The sequence below is a fragment of the Lingula anatina genome, chromosome 3, assembly GCF_051362555.1.
Source record: "Lingula anatina isolate TDL-2025a chromosome 3, LinAna3.0, whole genome shotgun sequence".
NCBI classification, from domain to species: Eukaryota; Metazoa; Brachiopoda; class Lingulata; order Lingulida; family Lingulidae; genus Lingula; species Lingula anatina.
Genome location: NC_141769.1, coordinates 7,878,885 through 7,895,661, shown reverse-complemented (window position 1 = coordinate 7,895,661; position 16,777 = coordinate 7,878,885). Strand labels below are relative to the sequence as shown.

General features: G+C 35.8%; 1 protein-coding gene and 1 long non-coding RNA gene across 3 annotated transcripts; one reads left to right on the top strand and one right to left on the bottom strand.

The window, feature by feature from the left end:
* Positions 1-1,766: 1,766 nt before the first annotated feature.
* LOC106170973 (uncharacterized) lies at positions 1,767-4,405 on the bottom strand. Of its 2 annotated transcripts, XR_015333611.1 has the most exons (4): positions 4,047-4,405; positions 3,763-3,905; positions 3,205-3,288; positions 1,767-2,939 (listed from the first exon to the last, which is right to left on the bottom strand). It is a non-coding gene; the product is annotated as an uncharacterized LOC106170973 (long non-coding RNA). The 2 variants fall into 2 exon arrangements; XR_015333610.1 differs by lacking the exon at positions 4,047-4,405 and having other exon boundaries at positions 3,763-4,040.
* Positions 4,406-7,481: 3,076 nt separating this feature from the next.
* LOC106150550 (acid-sensing ion channel 1-like) lies at positions 7,482-14,383 on the top strand. The gene is made up of 8 exons (XM_013523421.3): positions 7,482-7,886; positions 9,408-9,957; positions 10,813-10,911; positions 11,262-11,433; positions 11,985-12,041; positions 12,559-12,715; positions 13,361-13,452; positions 13,705-14,383. Exons 1-8 carry the CDS (start codon positions 7,747-7,749, stop codon positions 13,812-13,814), a joined length of 1,377 nt encoding a protein of 458 aa, XP_013378875.3. The 5' UTR covers positions 7,482-7,746; the 3' UTR covers positions 13,815-14,383.
* The last annotated feature ends 2,394 nt before the right edge of the window (positions 14,384-16,777 follow it).

Genomic DNA, 16,777 nt, shown 5'->3' with positions numbered 1-16,777 from the left:
TCATGCAATTTTTTCGTGTTTTAATGTGAAAAAGATGAAGTTGATTGCAAAATGACATTGTCATCCAACCTGCATACACGTATACATATGTGCATATGGTGGTTTACCGGCACTTGTTTGCATAGCGGTGGGGAGGGGGAGGGGGCATTGGTACCAGTAGTTGTTAAAGATTCAGTATTGTAAACTAACCATAGGCATGTTTTAAAAGGTATGAATCTTAAATTATGGCTTTAAACATGTTTTCTTTTTTGCTGGGGGCGGGGGGTTAAACGTACATGTATTGTGTTAATTTTTTAGAAAAAACATGTAAACACAAAAAAAGTTTTATTGCATTGGTTGGGGGTTTTGAGGAGAAGATATGTCATATATGTCATAAAAATGCAAGTTTAAAATAGGTGAATAATATATGTATGTGTGTATGTACATTAAATGAAACAGGGTCTTCAATGATGAGGGCATATGATAGTGATGTGGTGCTCTGACTTGCATATATTTTTTAATATTTTCATGCCTTGATTCAAATTGGGTTTTTAATTGATGATGGGTGTGCAACTTTGCCCAAAGTTCAGTTTCAAATGATTTTTGTTTATAATTACTGTTATGAATTAAGTATAAATAGTGCATTTTAAGGTAAAGATTGATTGTAAATATAGTGCTGTTTAAGATTGATTGTTACAGTTAACCTATTACAAAGATTGCAATAAATTATTATTAATTTCAGTGTGTATGTGTGTGAGCGTTTGATAAATGTAGTTAGAATTTTTTTAATGATATTCTATTGAAAACTTTATTATTTTTTCTAGGCTTAAATAGCATGAATGGGACCAGGATTATTCCTTTTGCTGTGCCTTGACCTGCAATTATCATAAAAAAGCACCCATCATTACCAAATGCTGTGTGGCAATGAACACCACAACCTCTGCGATACTTCTAAGGGATGCAAAAGTATATTTTTGAGCTGTGCTGTTGCTTATATTAATAGTTATTGGTTATCAGTATATAGAAATTCAGTTTGTGAAATCATTTTAAGTTTTAACCACATGAAGTTAGTTAAAAGTGTAAGGTATGTGCAACTAAGTTAACAATACATTGTTTTATTTTTACTGTGCAGGTTTTTTTCTATATATGTGTAGCTTATAGATAATATCTACTTTTCAAAATAAAACAAGTTTATTCAAATGCAAATATGGATTGGTACCTGGTATCAGTGAAAGAAAATTAATATGACAACTCTGGGAAAATTTATGAAATTGTATTATTTGTAAAAATTGAACCGGTCCACTTTGTAAAGGGGAATTGTGTGTTAGATGGTTAAATATATATAAATGTGTACCAATCAAGTAAGGTAGCATTAAATTATCACCTACTGGGTAATTAATGTACAATGTAATGTAAAATAACAATTTTGCAACATACATGTCTCACTGGTAAAATATTTCAGACTAGTTGAATTTTATGTATAATTAAAATAAAATATAACAATGTGATTATATGTAAATTGTCTTTCATTTGTTATTTTTCATATTTAATGAAAGGAATACCCTCATCAGTTAATTGGCCTCATGTAATAAAAGGGTTTATTTACAATGTAAAAAAAAAAGTTAAAATACATTTGTATTAGCACCGTGGTAAGTGCCAAGAAAAAAAATTATTTTCATTGTCCCCAATACTCAGTTGCTCTATATAAGTTATTAGGTATCGGCAGCCATTTTTTATTTCAATATTTACAGGTATAAACAATGCACCAAATGAAAGAACTTTGGAAATGATGTACAATGATACTTTATTTGACTCTCTAGCACCAACAGTTCCCGAGATATGAGCGATTTAAGTTTTAGTAAAATAGACGTTTCAAGTTAATAGAGATTCCGTTATTTTTTGCCATTTTACAGACCCTCTGTACTGACCAAAAATGATATCAGTAAGTATTAAAGTAATGCATTACTTACAACTATATAGATAGAAGTAAAATACATCATTTCATGTTGGAAAAAAATAACCGTTTCTGAGATACTCTGCAATGAAAATGCTATTTTGTATCAAGCGGCCATAATAAAACAATGCTGATTATTCACATACAAGCAAATTGATGCATTTATTATTTGTTATTCTACGGGTAATTGCTAACAATTTTTGTTTTAAATGGCACAACTATATACAGATATCATGTCTAATTTTTTTCAAATACACTGGGATAATACTTTTTCTATAAATAGCTTGCAAAATTAGAAAAAAAGGCAATATCGCAGATGGAATTTCTACCATTGCATGTACTTAAACTGAATTGCAAAAGTAAATTGATGATTACTCAGTTACCATTCATGCCACAGGCTTGATCTAGGTATCATTGGAAAGCTAATAACCTTATCTTTAACAATATTGCATTTACAAAGTATTTAGATGACATAATTTTTTTAAAATGGGCAAAACAGAGTATAAATACCCGAAAAATCTACTTGCATTCAGTAATTTGACTGTCCTGTTAATTTATTATGCCAACATTTCTTATCCAGAGCAATCTTACTTTTAATACACTAGTACTCTTATTCTTTGCAATGCATATAACTGCATTTCACTGCTTTAACAGAATATGTTTTTGTATTTTAAGTACAGCATCTGTAAATCCTTCAAGATAGGAATTTCCAAACAATGACTGGATAATGTTTTCAGTTCAAGGTCCCATGCAAAGACATATATTCAGTCTGTGTCTTCTATCTCCTATTTTTTGTCTTAGAACCCACTTGAAATAAATTTCCTTTCCTCTTAATTCAAATTAAAATTAAATTTACTAAATAGCCTTTAATAAAAGGCATAAATCTTTCTCAACACAAACAACTGGACACGATGCTTGTTTGTACAATGCACAATAGGGGATCTGGTCACCTTCCATATTCTGTCACGCTGAAGATTTTTTCCCAATATATGGAGGTAGTCATCATCTAAAATAATTGATCAAAGGTTTTCACACGTAAAAACATTGAGCAGTTTCACGAAGCATCATGATGTGAAAGTAAGAAATATCCCAATCTATAAAATACAAAATTTTCTAAAATTAATTTTAATATATTCATACAATATTTTAATAAGTTAATTTCCCTTTTTTCATTTTAAGAATTATGCTAAAATTATGTTTCTTAAATATTTCTTGATATACAGCAGTAAGGCCTAAATTATTGATGAGAGCAGAATATGTTCCATTACTACCTATTCAACTGATAATTACTTCAGGCAATTCACACTCATTCCAGCTTGTGTTGGGGCTGGCCATTCCCGAGTTCTGCTTGTGGCCTTAAAATAATGGTAAATAACACTGTCAAAATATATTGCCTTGAATAAATGAAATAAGTGTTTGCAATTTTAAACAATGAATAAATTATAGCATCAGTTACTTCCTGTCAAATACGATGTCTTTTAAATATAGCTCTACTAAAAAAAGTCGTAGGCCTATAATCGCTCATGATCGTGTGCAGTAGAAAATTAATTATCTTAAAAAATATGAGACCCTAAGTCCTTAAATTAAATCAGTACAATTTTTAGATCATATGTAACACTAGTATAACAGAAACGTGTCACATTTTTTAATTTGGACACACTAGGAAAGCTCTGAAGTCCATTGTTTGCCTGAGGCCTCGTCCGTAATACAAACCAAATGAACTCAACTTTCTTTACACATGCATATTGAAGTAGTTCGAACATATTTTATAGATTTCGTCAAGAAATACCAAAAGCATGTGACCGTGACTAGCTTAGGGGGTTTCTTACCTTTCATTGTCCCTAAATTAGACAAGTAGACACAAATTTTATGATAAAAACGGCAGAGGAGCTTTCGACACGCTCTTCGCGGGCGCAGCCATGTTGTTGACGGCACACGGGTTGATATCTTTGATCGCCTGGAGAATTTGCGCCTGTGGATTTGTAATTTAGTTTCGAATATCATTAAAATCTACAGAATTTGCACTTTATTTTGATACATAGTTTGTGGGGGGTAAATAATTTGCATTATATAAATATTTTAGTTTTTCTTTCGACAAATCTTTAAAACTTACCTTTTTTTGTGGACTTTTATAATTTTTTCTTGGTGGATATTTTCGAATGTTACTTCGTTGGCTAGCTCTTCTTTTCAGCTTTAAGATGACAACAAAAACATGCGTGTGCAAGTAAAAGCGGAAAATCCCCGAGACGTTTTCTAATGCCTTGTCAAGGAGCGCATTTGCACCTAAGCGCTGCTGTGCTGTCAGCAGCAGTACAATTCTGCTAAACTGCGCGTAACATGTTATTTACATCTCTTATTAGACTACGTTTTTTAATGTCAAATCTAGCTTTGTTTTATATGATTTGTAAGAGCAACACCTGCCCTTTTATATGGTATAAAAATATAGGGGGTTACTATTAAATTTAATACTGAAATTAAACCTTGAAAATGACCTTTTTGGCGCTTTTAAGCAGGTTTTTCTATGCGTGATATGCTTGCTGCCGGTACCTAATATAAGTAATACTGTGTGAAGGAAAAAACTAAAACGAGACTGAAGTTCATGAGAAAGCACTAAGCCAAAGCGAGGCTTATATGCGGATATCGTAAGTAAGAGTTTTCAGGCTCACATGGCCGTGAATTGATTTGTGCCATTCACAGCTTAAGGTAAAGTTCTTTACATGCTTACATTGACAGAAAGCTGAATAAATTTGCTACAACTTACTGCTAATTAAAAGTTGTGCGGAGGCCTCTATAGATACAAAGATCACAGTTAAAGATGAACTTCCGTTATAGCTTTCGTAAATTTTCGATTTCAAACTAGTTTTTTAACACTAAATAGGCTCTAGATCAACTCGTGGTGCATCTCACATCATTCGAAATTTATTTCTCAATATGTCAATGTACGTAATGTGTCCCTGAGTACGTTCATAGCCGAGATATTGCATCATTTCTGACACCCTATAAATCTCTAAAATTTTAGCCGATTCAAAAGTGTAAGACTTCGGTTTGTTTAATAGCCACCTAGCGGCAGACCGGTGGCTCCCGGGCTGTAAAAAGAACAAATTACGATTTTATTAAAAGATATTTTATTAAAGGGGTATTCCCTAATGTCAGTGTCTTTCTAGACAATGAAATAATGGAGTGAGAGATATCAGTTGAGAATGTTACGTTCAGTGACCCCAGAGGTACAAGAACCTGGACAGCCATCACTGGAAATTGGTTTTGCTGAAGAACGAATGTACTAACATATTTCCTGTATGTTGATGGCCAAATGAGGGTCCGTAGACATGTTGCAGAATGCCTCTTGAAAAGTGTGCGCAAGACAATATCACCTAAGAAGTCAAATTCTTTCGCATTTCGAGAGCATTCCAAGCCCATGGTTTTCTTCCTTTTTTTTTCTGGAACAGAATGTTATTAGGATATTTTGCTGTAACATTCTCCACGGATACCCTGTATCTCACTCCATTTGCAAAAGATGTCTTTTGGAGTAACCCTAGGCTCCACCATAGCACACTTGCTCAGTTAAAGTTAGTACGATAGTCTCTGGGAATGGTCTCTTCTGTTTCAATTAGCTTGCCAAAATAAAATGTGTGCATGATTTAGTGGGTCGTCTTTTACTAACATGATGTCATGGTTTATGATTTTCGTCTATTCTGTAAGGTAGCTTTCAGTATCGCTTTTAATTTTTGAAAGAAAAAGGAACGACTCCGGTGGGACTCGAACCCACAGCCTCCGAATCACTTATCTCCATTAGAAGTCCGACGCGCTAATCCATTGGAGCCGACATTTCTGTACGTCCGTAACAGTCAAATCGTCGGCAAATTACTACATGCACCTATTACACCGCCGTCTTTAGGATAATTTGCATAAAAAAGCTACATATATGTTTATGTTTTGTTAGGTCTATTGTTGGCAAGCACGTGCTGCGTGTTCGTCTTAATGTCTACTTGCAAATAGTTTTCTGTCGGGCACGATGGAAGAGATAACGATATTTCACCTCTATTTAATGACTACGTGTTTCAATTACAATAATATGGGAGAACCCAATGTCGGCAAATTTTGACAAAATAAAGAGAAATTTTACAGGATCTAGAGAATAACTTGATCAGGAAGAAAGACAAGCCTAACGGATTTGTCTACTGACGTTTTTGGTAGTTTTATCTTTACTTCTGTATAGTCTATTGTACAAAAGTGCGAATTCACCTTCTTTTACGTGCCAGATTTATATATTGTTTTCTTCAACGACATTAGTGGCACATAGAATTTGACAAACAGTCAACCTCCGCCCTATCAGATTGCCGCACGTTTGACGCCACACTGTGTTACGCTTTCGCGGTTTTCCCACTGGGGTAATATCATGCTTACAGTAGGTTTTATCAATTGATTTAATAATCACCAAAAGCCAGTATTTACCAACATTTCCAATACCCGTTCATCTTCATATTCTGAAGAAATATGTTAAAAATTTGACCTCAACGAAATGGCAAAATGATCACGTCTACGTGTCATTGATTTGTTTGGAACTTTCACTATGGCTGCTTGTGCAAAAACCAGTGGCGGATTTAGAGGAGGTGCCATGGGGGTCCTGACCCCCACCCCCCTTCGGTTTCTGAAAAATATATCGCACCAATATTTCCCTCTTGAAATTAGAATTTTGACCAACTAAATTATAGTTCTAAACCGTACAAAAGGGCACTGTTTGTTCCCCAAAACACCGAAAAATTTTCGGAGTCCTTGAGCATTCCCCGAACCCCTAACCAAGCGGGCGATGGTCGGCTTTGCATCAGAGGCCTGTCATTCCGGACCCCCCTCCCCCTTAATATAATCCTGGATCCGCCCCGAAAAATCATTACAGTTTATTTGAAAACGTGCCACACGAGGTCATTCGCACACTCGTCAGTTCAGAGCTTTATTATACTCGTGATCACGCCAATATTTAGAGACCAGTATAGCGAACTACCTTCTCCCAGGGCCACGGATGGATTTTTCACTAGATATCCACAGATACGTACAATATCTTGTTAAATCATGGTACATTTCTCCACTGTCGCGTTGGAGAAATGTACCATGAATTGGACAAAATTACGTTATCATGTCCAAGATAAACATAATTAATCTGCAACCCTGGTAGAAGGTAATGTCGAGCACTGAAATAAGGTTTCTCAAACGTCCAGTAAGCTGGGGAATCATTTGTCGAAAACAGAATATGAAAAAGGCGAACTGATATTAGTATGGTCATAAGCTCAGCCAAGCAATACGACCCTGAGTATCTACTAATATGTCTACGCGTTACGTACACAGTATTGAGCGCCCCTTTAATCACCCCATGACGTCCCTTGATGATGGCGATCGGCTGTACCATCATATTTCATGAGGCCAGTGTTCGCGCAAAAGGCCATCAAATAATAATGAAAAAGGCCTCAGGTATATTAACGCTCCCATATGTAAAAAAATATTAATCAGGGTCAATTACTGGAGACTAGCTTTGCTGAACCTAACTTATTGTCAGTTGGACGGCAGAATTACCCACGGCGCACGGCTATTCCAGGACAGTTAGGAATTACTGGGGAAGAGGTGCTGGAAATGAAAGCACGCCTATAATTTTTGGGATTTCGCTGCCAAAGATCTGAAAAATATCTGTTGAATCTACAATTTACTGCGTGGACCAGTTCTGTTATAGAGGATCCCAGGAGGGCTTATCCTTAATAAATTACAATAACTGGCACGTATTTGAAAAGTAAGGCAGCTTGGTCGTTGATGTAACATGAATTAAAATGCAAAAAGAAGTGGAGTTACACGGGACCCCAAAGGAAACCACGGAGACTCGAAACGAGAGCAGTGTTTGGATGACATTTTTTGAAGAAACAACTTTGCATGGGGCTCGCTTCTTGGCCAAAAGGTCACTAATACGCAGGTACACATAATACACCGTGTATTTGTTGTTGTTTTCTATTTGTGTAATTGAAGTTTTAAGATATTTATGCTGAAATACTTCTCATTTCTTTGATAATTCACTATCTGTGGTGTCATTCATGTTGCATTTAAAGCAAGTTCATCTTGAAGCACTCTATGTACTTATTTGATAATGCATTATTACATGTAATTGCATGTAACATTGTGCAAGGAAATCGGAGCACTGTGTATTTTTCTTTTACCTTAACGCGGGTTGATATATTCTTTTTTTCGCAAAAATACACATTTCTGTCTTCCTTTAGTGCCTGCAAATCTCCACAAAATCGACGAATTTCCCTGCCATAAAGCAAAAGGTGGAAAACTGTTTAACCATCATACCATAGACTCACAAAGTAAATTGAAACTGCTGTGCATTGCGTAAATTGAAACTGCTGTGCATTGCTATATACAATGTGCACATTAAAATCACTCTTTCCTTTTCTGTCACAAAGTAAAACAAAAAGATCTAGCAATTAAAATACACTGAACTTGCCATGAACCGCACTTATATTGACGTGTCCCATATCAACCATAACAAATAAACTGCAATTTATTTATGCCTACATGTACCAGTTACGTTGAGTTGCAATATCTTGCAGTCTAGCAATCTAGCGAAGTGCAGGAGAAACAACAGTCATAAATTATACTTGGCACGTTCCGATAGATCAACTAGATAAGTGCCCATTTGTAGCTAGCTATTCCCAGCACAATGTCAGTAAAGGTGAAATTGGAAAACACGACTACAAGCATACCCAGTGGCTACATACATGTATGTATATTCCATAAGGACCTATTTGCTATTGACTGCAATACTAAAATTAACACTAAATTTCTAAGTAAAAAATAAATAAATAAATAAATAAATAAATAAATAAAAATAATAATAATAATTTGTGTCTACTTGATCTTTACCCACTTTTAAAATTACTTATAATAGTATGACATACCTATTAAAAGAAAAGTACAAACTAAAGTAAGATGTTAGAAATTTGGCCGATGACGGCCTCATTTATTGAAGGTCCCTCTGGTAAAAGAAGTGAAGCAGTTTAGTGATAAACATCGAATAGTGTTGAGTAGTGATTTTAACGTAAAGTGTACGCAGAATATCTATAGTATATATATTATTTCTAAACATATAGTGCACACATTTTAATTTTCGGGTTTGCAAAGAGGCCAAAGTTGTCCAAGCCAAAAGTTGCGCAAGCCAAAAGTTGTCCAAACCAATCATGCTATTTGACGTACATCAGGATAATTCTGACGATGCACCAGATAACTCTACGGCTAATTTTTAAAACTTATCGTCTTGAAAACATTAATTTTTGAGCAAATCCAACCAGTTTAGCACGATATAGGATAAACATCCAACTATAAATCGGGGGCCCCTTCGATATGTTGTTCTTAGTTGTCTCAAAACGTTATTCGTTCAATTAAAAAAAATTGTTCCATTTTTCATGTTTCTTTTTCTTTTTTTTTTTTTTTTCAGAATTGTTTGGGCCATCTTTCTTTTAATGGCGACTGTAACTTGTCTCGTCATGATCACGTACTCTGTCATCGACTACTATCACTACCCGGTGCAAACCAAAGTCGGCATAGAATACCGTCGTTCTCTCCGCTTTCCAGCTGTGACCATCTGCAACGTCAACCGATACAAAAAATCCAAAATCATCAAAAACCAAACGCTGATGTCGCTGCTTCATTACATCTCTCCGCTACCCCCCTCTCTGAAAAACGACATCAACAGGTCTGATCCCCTCCTGCCAATAGTGCTAAACAATACGAAGACCGACAGCCTGATTTCCATGGCCGGATATAGCGTAGACGACATGTTCTGGAGCTGCTTCTGGAAGAACCATGCCATCAACTGCAGTGAGGCGTTTACTACGACTTTTACCAGCATGGGGCGCTGTTTCACGTTTAATTCTAATGGCTCGCTCACCGCTGAGAGGACTGGCAGTTCTTCTGGACTGTGGTTGCGTATGAAATTGCAGCATGAGGAGTATACGCCGGGGTTTGCTTTGTCGGCTGGTGTTAAGGTAACCGATTTCGTCGCTGCGTTTTAGGTCCAGCGCTCCCAACGCATCTTACCCACAATTCAAAGAGTAGACCAATTCAAAGAGTGAGCATGTGAAGAGAGTTTTTTGCACAGTATGCATGGATAATTTATGACTCTTAATAATGGTGTAGGGTATAGTGTGTATAAGGGAGCATTCACATCGAGAAGAGCCGAGGTCTAGTAAGGCCGCGACCTAAATATGGCGGACCTACATGAAAAGAAGACCGCTTAACCCATTTATGGTCTCTCCGCCTCTCACACGCCTCCCCGCGCGTCGTCCCCGCAGGGGAACACTTAGACCGCCTAATCTTTTAATAGTCTCTCCGCCTATCACACGCCTCCCCATGTGTCGTCCCAATGGAGCCGAGATTTAATGACTGTACCCCCGCAGGGACGACGCGTTGGAAGGCGTGTGAGAGGCTTAGAGACTATTAAGATTAGGCGGTTTTTCTTTCATGTACGTCCGCCATATTTAGTTCCTGGATTTGTAGAGCCATGGCTCAACTCGTTGTGAATGCGGTCTAATTAAATCTCGGCTCAATTCAACCGGTCGAGGGACGACGCTTGGGGAGGCCTGTGAGAGGCGGAAAGACCATTACAGGATTAAGCGGTTTCCCTTTCATGTAGGTCCGCGATATTTAGGTCGCGGCCTTATTAGACCTCGGCTCTTCTCGATGTGAATGCTCCCTAATTGTGATGAGTAATTACAAAATGCTACCTTTCTGTATAAACTTTATAAACCAAAATTCTCAATATACAATGTCAGTTACAATTTATAATGCCAAAAAATAGAGCATTTACTAGTACATCGTTGTCTTTAACATTAAAATTTTAGGCGCTGCTCCACGAGCCATATGAAGTCCCTCTAGTACACGAACAAGGCTTTGCTGTGTCTGCAGGCTATGAGGCACTGGTCGCCATACGCATGACACAAGTGAGTATACAGTTAGCTACATGTGGATTGGACTCTTTTGAGAAGTAGCATTTATATCATATAGTATATATGTACAGCATGTGTGTAATAAAGTGATATATTGAAAGAATAATGAAACGCACGTGTCGTCTTAAGATCTGAACTAAAATTTTAATATGTAGTTTGTATAGTGTGTCAGTATATTTTAAGAAGTACCACGGGTAATTTTCGGCTGGTCTGCTCATATTGTTTATATTATCCTATACTTAACACCTTCATATGTTGAAGTTAACCAATAGTTCTTCATTTTTATCAATAGTTAGGTGAGTGAGAACATTACACAGTATTTAAGTTTTCTTATGCCTTTATAGATAATAGGCCAGGCCCTGCCATATCGCGGCATAGACTGCATAGATACCAAGGCCTCGACGTTTCGAAACCCTTTAAAATTTTACCCCACGTACAGTTTGTCCGGGTGTATATACGAGTGCCAGGCAAGATACGTTAATGACGTATGCGACTGTACCTTGTTTTATCATCCAGGTAAGCTATATTTATTACCATCAGCATGAGCGCTGGCGGTACTCGTGGTTTTGATCCCGACCCTGCCCATTTAGTACTCTTTTTTTTACGTTTATTTCTAATTTATTTTATTTATAAAGTATCAACACGCACTGTGCTCCTCATACGCTTCTACAGCAAAACAAAATGATTTCGGCAAGTTTCCTTTTATCTCTAAGGTTAATCCAATCCAAAACCGTTGCAAAAATTATTATCTACACTATATAGCATTGCTCACGCTCTCTCATTTTTTACCTTTTACTATCATGAGTAAAATTCTCTTCATTGCAACAAAATTAGCAAAATCAGTTTATACACGAACATGTATACTGAAGTCGTTTCAACGGCTTCCAATATGCTTTTCCTTTTTTATTAAAGCAACAAAGTGAGGAGATATCCTAAAAAAAACGAGTCTTTTACTATACAAAGCATATTAAGCAATACATTGTATCACAAACATCTTTAAGATAACCAAATTGATGGGTGGATATAACTGATTGTATCGTGCAAGTACAACATCTACACTTCTTCAGGTGGTTATCGGCGCTGTAATGTCTGGGAGGCATTAGTTTGTGTCAGCAAATCTCTAGGTAAGTTATCACAGGCAGCTGCACACAATCGCATAAAAATTTAATAACGTCAGTGTGTAATGCATGCATATCTAATTTAGTAGGATTTAATAATTTCAATAATAGTAAGTTCAAATGCAAATGCAAGAATTATAATAATAATAAATAAATAAAAAGCCTAAAACGAAGCTGATGGCACTTTGTGACGTCACTAAAGAGTAGAAAATGTGCGAGAATCAGCGAGAGGTGCTGCTGACATCTTAGTAATAAGGGTGAAACCCTTATACACCGGTGAATGCTGTCTCTTAGATTGCAGTACAAAAGTGACAAGAAAATAAGTTGGATAAATACTGTTGTGCAAAATGTTATAATTCTACCGAAATTTAGAGAAAACAATCGGGAAAATACTCTGGGAGGGATTATGTTAGTTTTTGTCCGTTAATGTGTCATTGTTCCCAACTTTAAAAGGTATTTTTGGGTCATTTGATTTTCATATTTAAATGTGATATTCATATTTTGTGTCGGATTTTCTTTCCAGTTTCGTTTATGCAAAATACAATGATAGAGACCAGATGTGGCTGCAAGCCGCCATGTTATCAGACGCTGTACAGTTCTCAACTGTCGCATCTCTCCTATCCCAACGAACCTACACTGCAGCAGTTAAAGAAGTTTAATTATACTGAGGAGTATCTGAAGTGAGTTCACTAGGAGAAGTTTTGTAGTTTTTTCCCACCCGCAACATTTTTTTTCTCTTACGAAACACATTTCCTCCCTTCATATTCCAGGAAAAAGAGGAAAAATAAAATCAATTACATGTCACTCTAACCTCCTAAAGGCAAACTAATGTTTATTAAGGGAAATAGATGTTGCAGTTACGATACGGAAATGGTCGATAAGGTATGTACCAAGATGAGTACCAAGATGGAGAGTTAAAGCGCCATCTATAGGCATGTGACCTGCCAGAGAAAGGAGGTTACTGAATTGAACCGAAAGGTTTTAAAAAAAAAAAAAAAGAGGAAAGTTCTAGGTTGACCACATTCAAACTGTTGTCATATGGACATCGCACACTTATTCTCTCATGCTTTCGCCTTTTTATTTTTTCTCAGAAAAGTCACATAATTTAATAATTTTGTGGGTATATTTGAATGAAACATATTTGTATATTTCAATTTGAAGATCTAGTAACAAGAGGAGCATGATTGTGATGGCAGAATCTGACCGATTTAGCTCAGAGTGGATATTGCTGGTAGTTCTTAGATACTAAATTTTTTAAAAATAATATCTCTACTAGTTTAATTTTCTTACATGTACATACCAATACATGAATCCTTTGATTTCAGGAAAGAATTCCTGGAGATGCGCCTGTTCTACCAGCAGATGAATTACGATATCATAGAACAAAGTCCAAAATACTACTTTGCTCAGTTAATAGGTATGGTACTCCCATTTCTGAACAGTGTATCGTTATGTACGGTAAATGGTATACAAGCTGAGTAAAAATTTATCAGTCCAACAAGTTCATTATACTTGTTCATTTTCACAAAATTATTAATTTTCAATATTCCGCACTTAATGCTAGTAAGGTGTTTTCACCAGCAACTGTGAATGACCCAAACTGAATCTCATCTGCTAAATTCCAATATTGCATGATACTCAGTTTAAGTGACTTCGATTTGTATTGCAGGTGATATTGGCGGTCTGATGGGGATATTTGTGGGCTCAAGCTTCCTTACTATCTGCGAATTTGGAGATTTTCTTTTCTTGTTGCTGAAACGTTGTAAATTCAGGAAATAGCATTCAGTTTGATACAGTTTCTGGCAAGATTCACTTGCATCTATAGCTACGTTATGTGTGTGTGTATACCCACTTATTCTAATAACCGTTGATATATAACGGACAATTCTGCGCGGCTATTTCACTACCGCACACTGGTGCTTGTTAAGGGAGCGGACTGTTTATATCTCCGATGTGAGAAATTGTATTTTCGATCTCCAATCTTGTGATGCTAAAGGCAAATATCGAATAGACTGAAAACCTCTGACAATCTTTATTGAATTGGCATATTTAAAAGACTTAGATCGACGGCTAAGTCAAATTTGCAATGACTGTAAACGATAAAATATAAAAATGACTTCTACAATTGTTGTTGTTGATGTTGGTAAATATAAATATCTTTGTGGTAAATATATTTGTGGTAAATATCTTTGTAACAAATTGATTCTGGTCCAATATGGACCCACGGTACAAATATTATCACACAATCGAACTATTTGTTGTCGGAATTATTTAGTTTGTTAAAAAATGCTATTGATGTTCATTTTCTTTTCAGATAAATATGTCATTGAACCCTCTGCCAAAGTGTTTATATGATACATTAAGGTTTGTTAGATGTAGAATGATATTAATGCCGTTGTAGCTGAATGACGTACTTATGACGTCATGTGTCCGCTGAGCTGTGGCGGTTTAAACTTTGGCGAACAGTTGGGGCATTGATTTCACCTCACCTTGATATTGCCATTGACATTGTTGCACGCTGCAGCTGACCTGTTTATTATAAGTGATCAATATCACAAAATCAATCACTTTAGAAATATTTTTGTCAATCAGATTGTGTCTAACTAGCGTCGTGTCAAAAACAAGTAACTATTTGTGATCAATATTTGATAATGCTTATTAATTGAAAATGGATATGATTAGGTCAACTTTTCAAGAGCGCGGTTCATGTACTCCTTTCTTTAGATTTCTAGGCCAATAAATCCATATCAAATATGAAAAATTGAAAGAAAGAAAAATGAAGCATATACACGTAAGTTTGCCAATGACAACTTTATATTTAAATGCACCGGAAATTATATGTTACAATTACACCCAACATTTTCAAAACATAGTTAAAATGTTTTAATCAAAGTGATTTGGCTTAACCTTCTCAAAATTGCTGGGAATACCAAAGCGTACCAAAACTCGATAATATTATACTTAACGTGGTTTTTATTAATCGAAAGCCAATAACAGTTTTCTATAAAATGGATTCTGATACGGTTTGAATTACGCCTTGGTTATCAGTAAATTTAAAGTTTGCGCTCAGGTTGGTAAAGTAAAGACAGCCTGTCTCCCGAAGTGAGTCAAAAATCAATTTTTGTTTCTTTCCTTTCCTTTTTTTTTACCAGTCTAGGTGGATATTACGCGCCCTCTACCGGGAACAGAAATATTGTTTCATGAGATATTCTTCTGGCTATTCACTAGCTGATCTTATGCCCGATGAGGATATTTGTACATCTACGTGCTCACTCAACAGGCCGCTGGTAAATGGTTGATATTTTTATGGTCAATATATGAACGACGAATAGCAATAAACAACTAAACAGAAGTCCCAAAATATGCTGCTACAGTGTATGACCTTTCAATTATACCTATTGATCAAAAACTGGTATGGAATGTTTTTTTACCTAAACTTCACCTTGACATTTTTCAGTTTACAGTCGATATTTTTTATCACTTTTAATCAATATAAAATCAATCACCTTAAAAGGGATTGCCCAGCCCATTTATTTTAGATTGCTTGAGATCAATGTTTGATAGTGGCCATTTAGTTAAAGATGTTAAACATGACCGGGTGCAGTGCTCAAGAGCACATGTGCTTCCTTTTTTTCCTGCGATCTCAACTCCTAGTGGAATTAAAAGATTTTTAATGCTTTTGTTTTTGAACGACTGTGTGGAGTTTGGGGTTTACGTTTCGCACAGTAAAAAGTGGTTCAGAAACCAATACAGTTAGAATTAAATACAGGTAATGTGACGCTTTAATGTTTTCAAACGTACAGTGTGTCAGAAAATTTGAAAATTAGCGTATTAGCGTCACATAATAATAATGATAATTATTATTATTGACAATATCAACTTGAAACAATGTCTTCTGTCTGTCTATTTAGAAAGCAAGCAGCCGATTGTCAAAATTGTTCTCAAGAACGCGAAACCATTTTTTTTAAATCTTAAAGTCCAGCTAGCGAAACTTTAATCATTTATTGGGTAAAAACATTTGAAACAAGCAAGCAAATTGGCTTTAATTTTACAAGTTCCTGTCCACATGTAACATCCTGTACCTTTATTTCTGAGATTGTTTAAGAAAAGGCTAACAGTGTAACAGTGTAAGCTAATCAGCCAAATGCTGATTATTCCTTACTAATGATTCTAATGGATATTTCTTTGCATTGTATACATAACGATTATGTGGAGGTCCTGAGATATACCTTATTCAAAAAAAAAAAAAAAAAAACAAAAAAAAAAACGTTCATTAAAACTCCATTGGAACGTCTTTTTACGGTTGTAGACTTGTATAAACTAAAAATTGATCTCGAAAACGGGAAACCATGCTTAGTTTTCAAAGGGCAGGAAGGGCGCCATCCTTCTGTGCCTTGGGCCAAAACATTTGAGACACGCAGGCAAGTTGCCTGAAACTGAACAGTTTCCTGTCCAAACTCCGATAGATTTATTTTCGAGTATAATCATACTCTAATGCGCAATCCACGGGGACTCTGGCTGAATGCAGATTAACAGACTTACACGCCTTCTCCTGGCCTTGAGTAGAATATAAGAAAGCATTTTACGAGTACGTTGGAAACAAGAATAGGTGTGATGACAAATTTATTATGAAAAAATTAAATGCACTAACTTCCCAATATCTACCTTTAAAACTTGAATGAAATGTTGTCAAATTGAAACTAACAGTTGGGAGAGAAAAACATCATTACACTCCTCCCCTT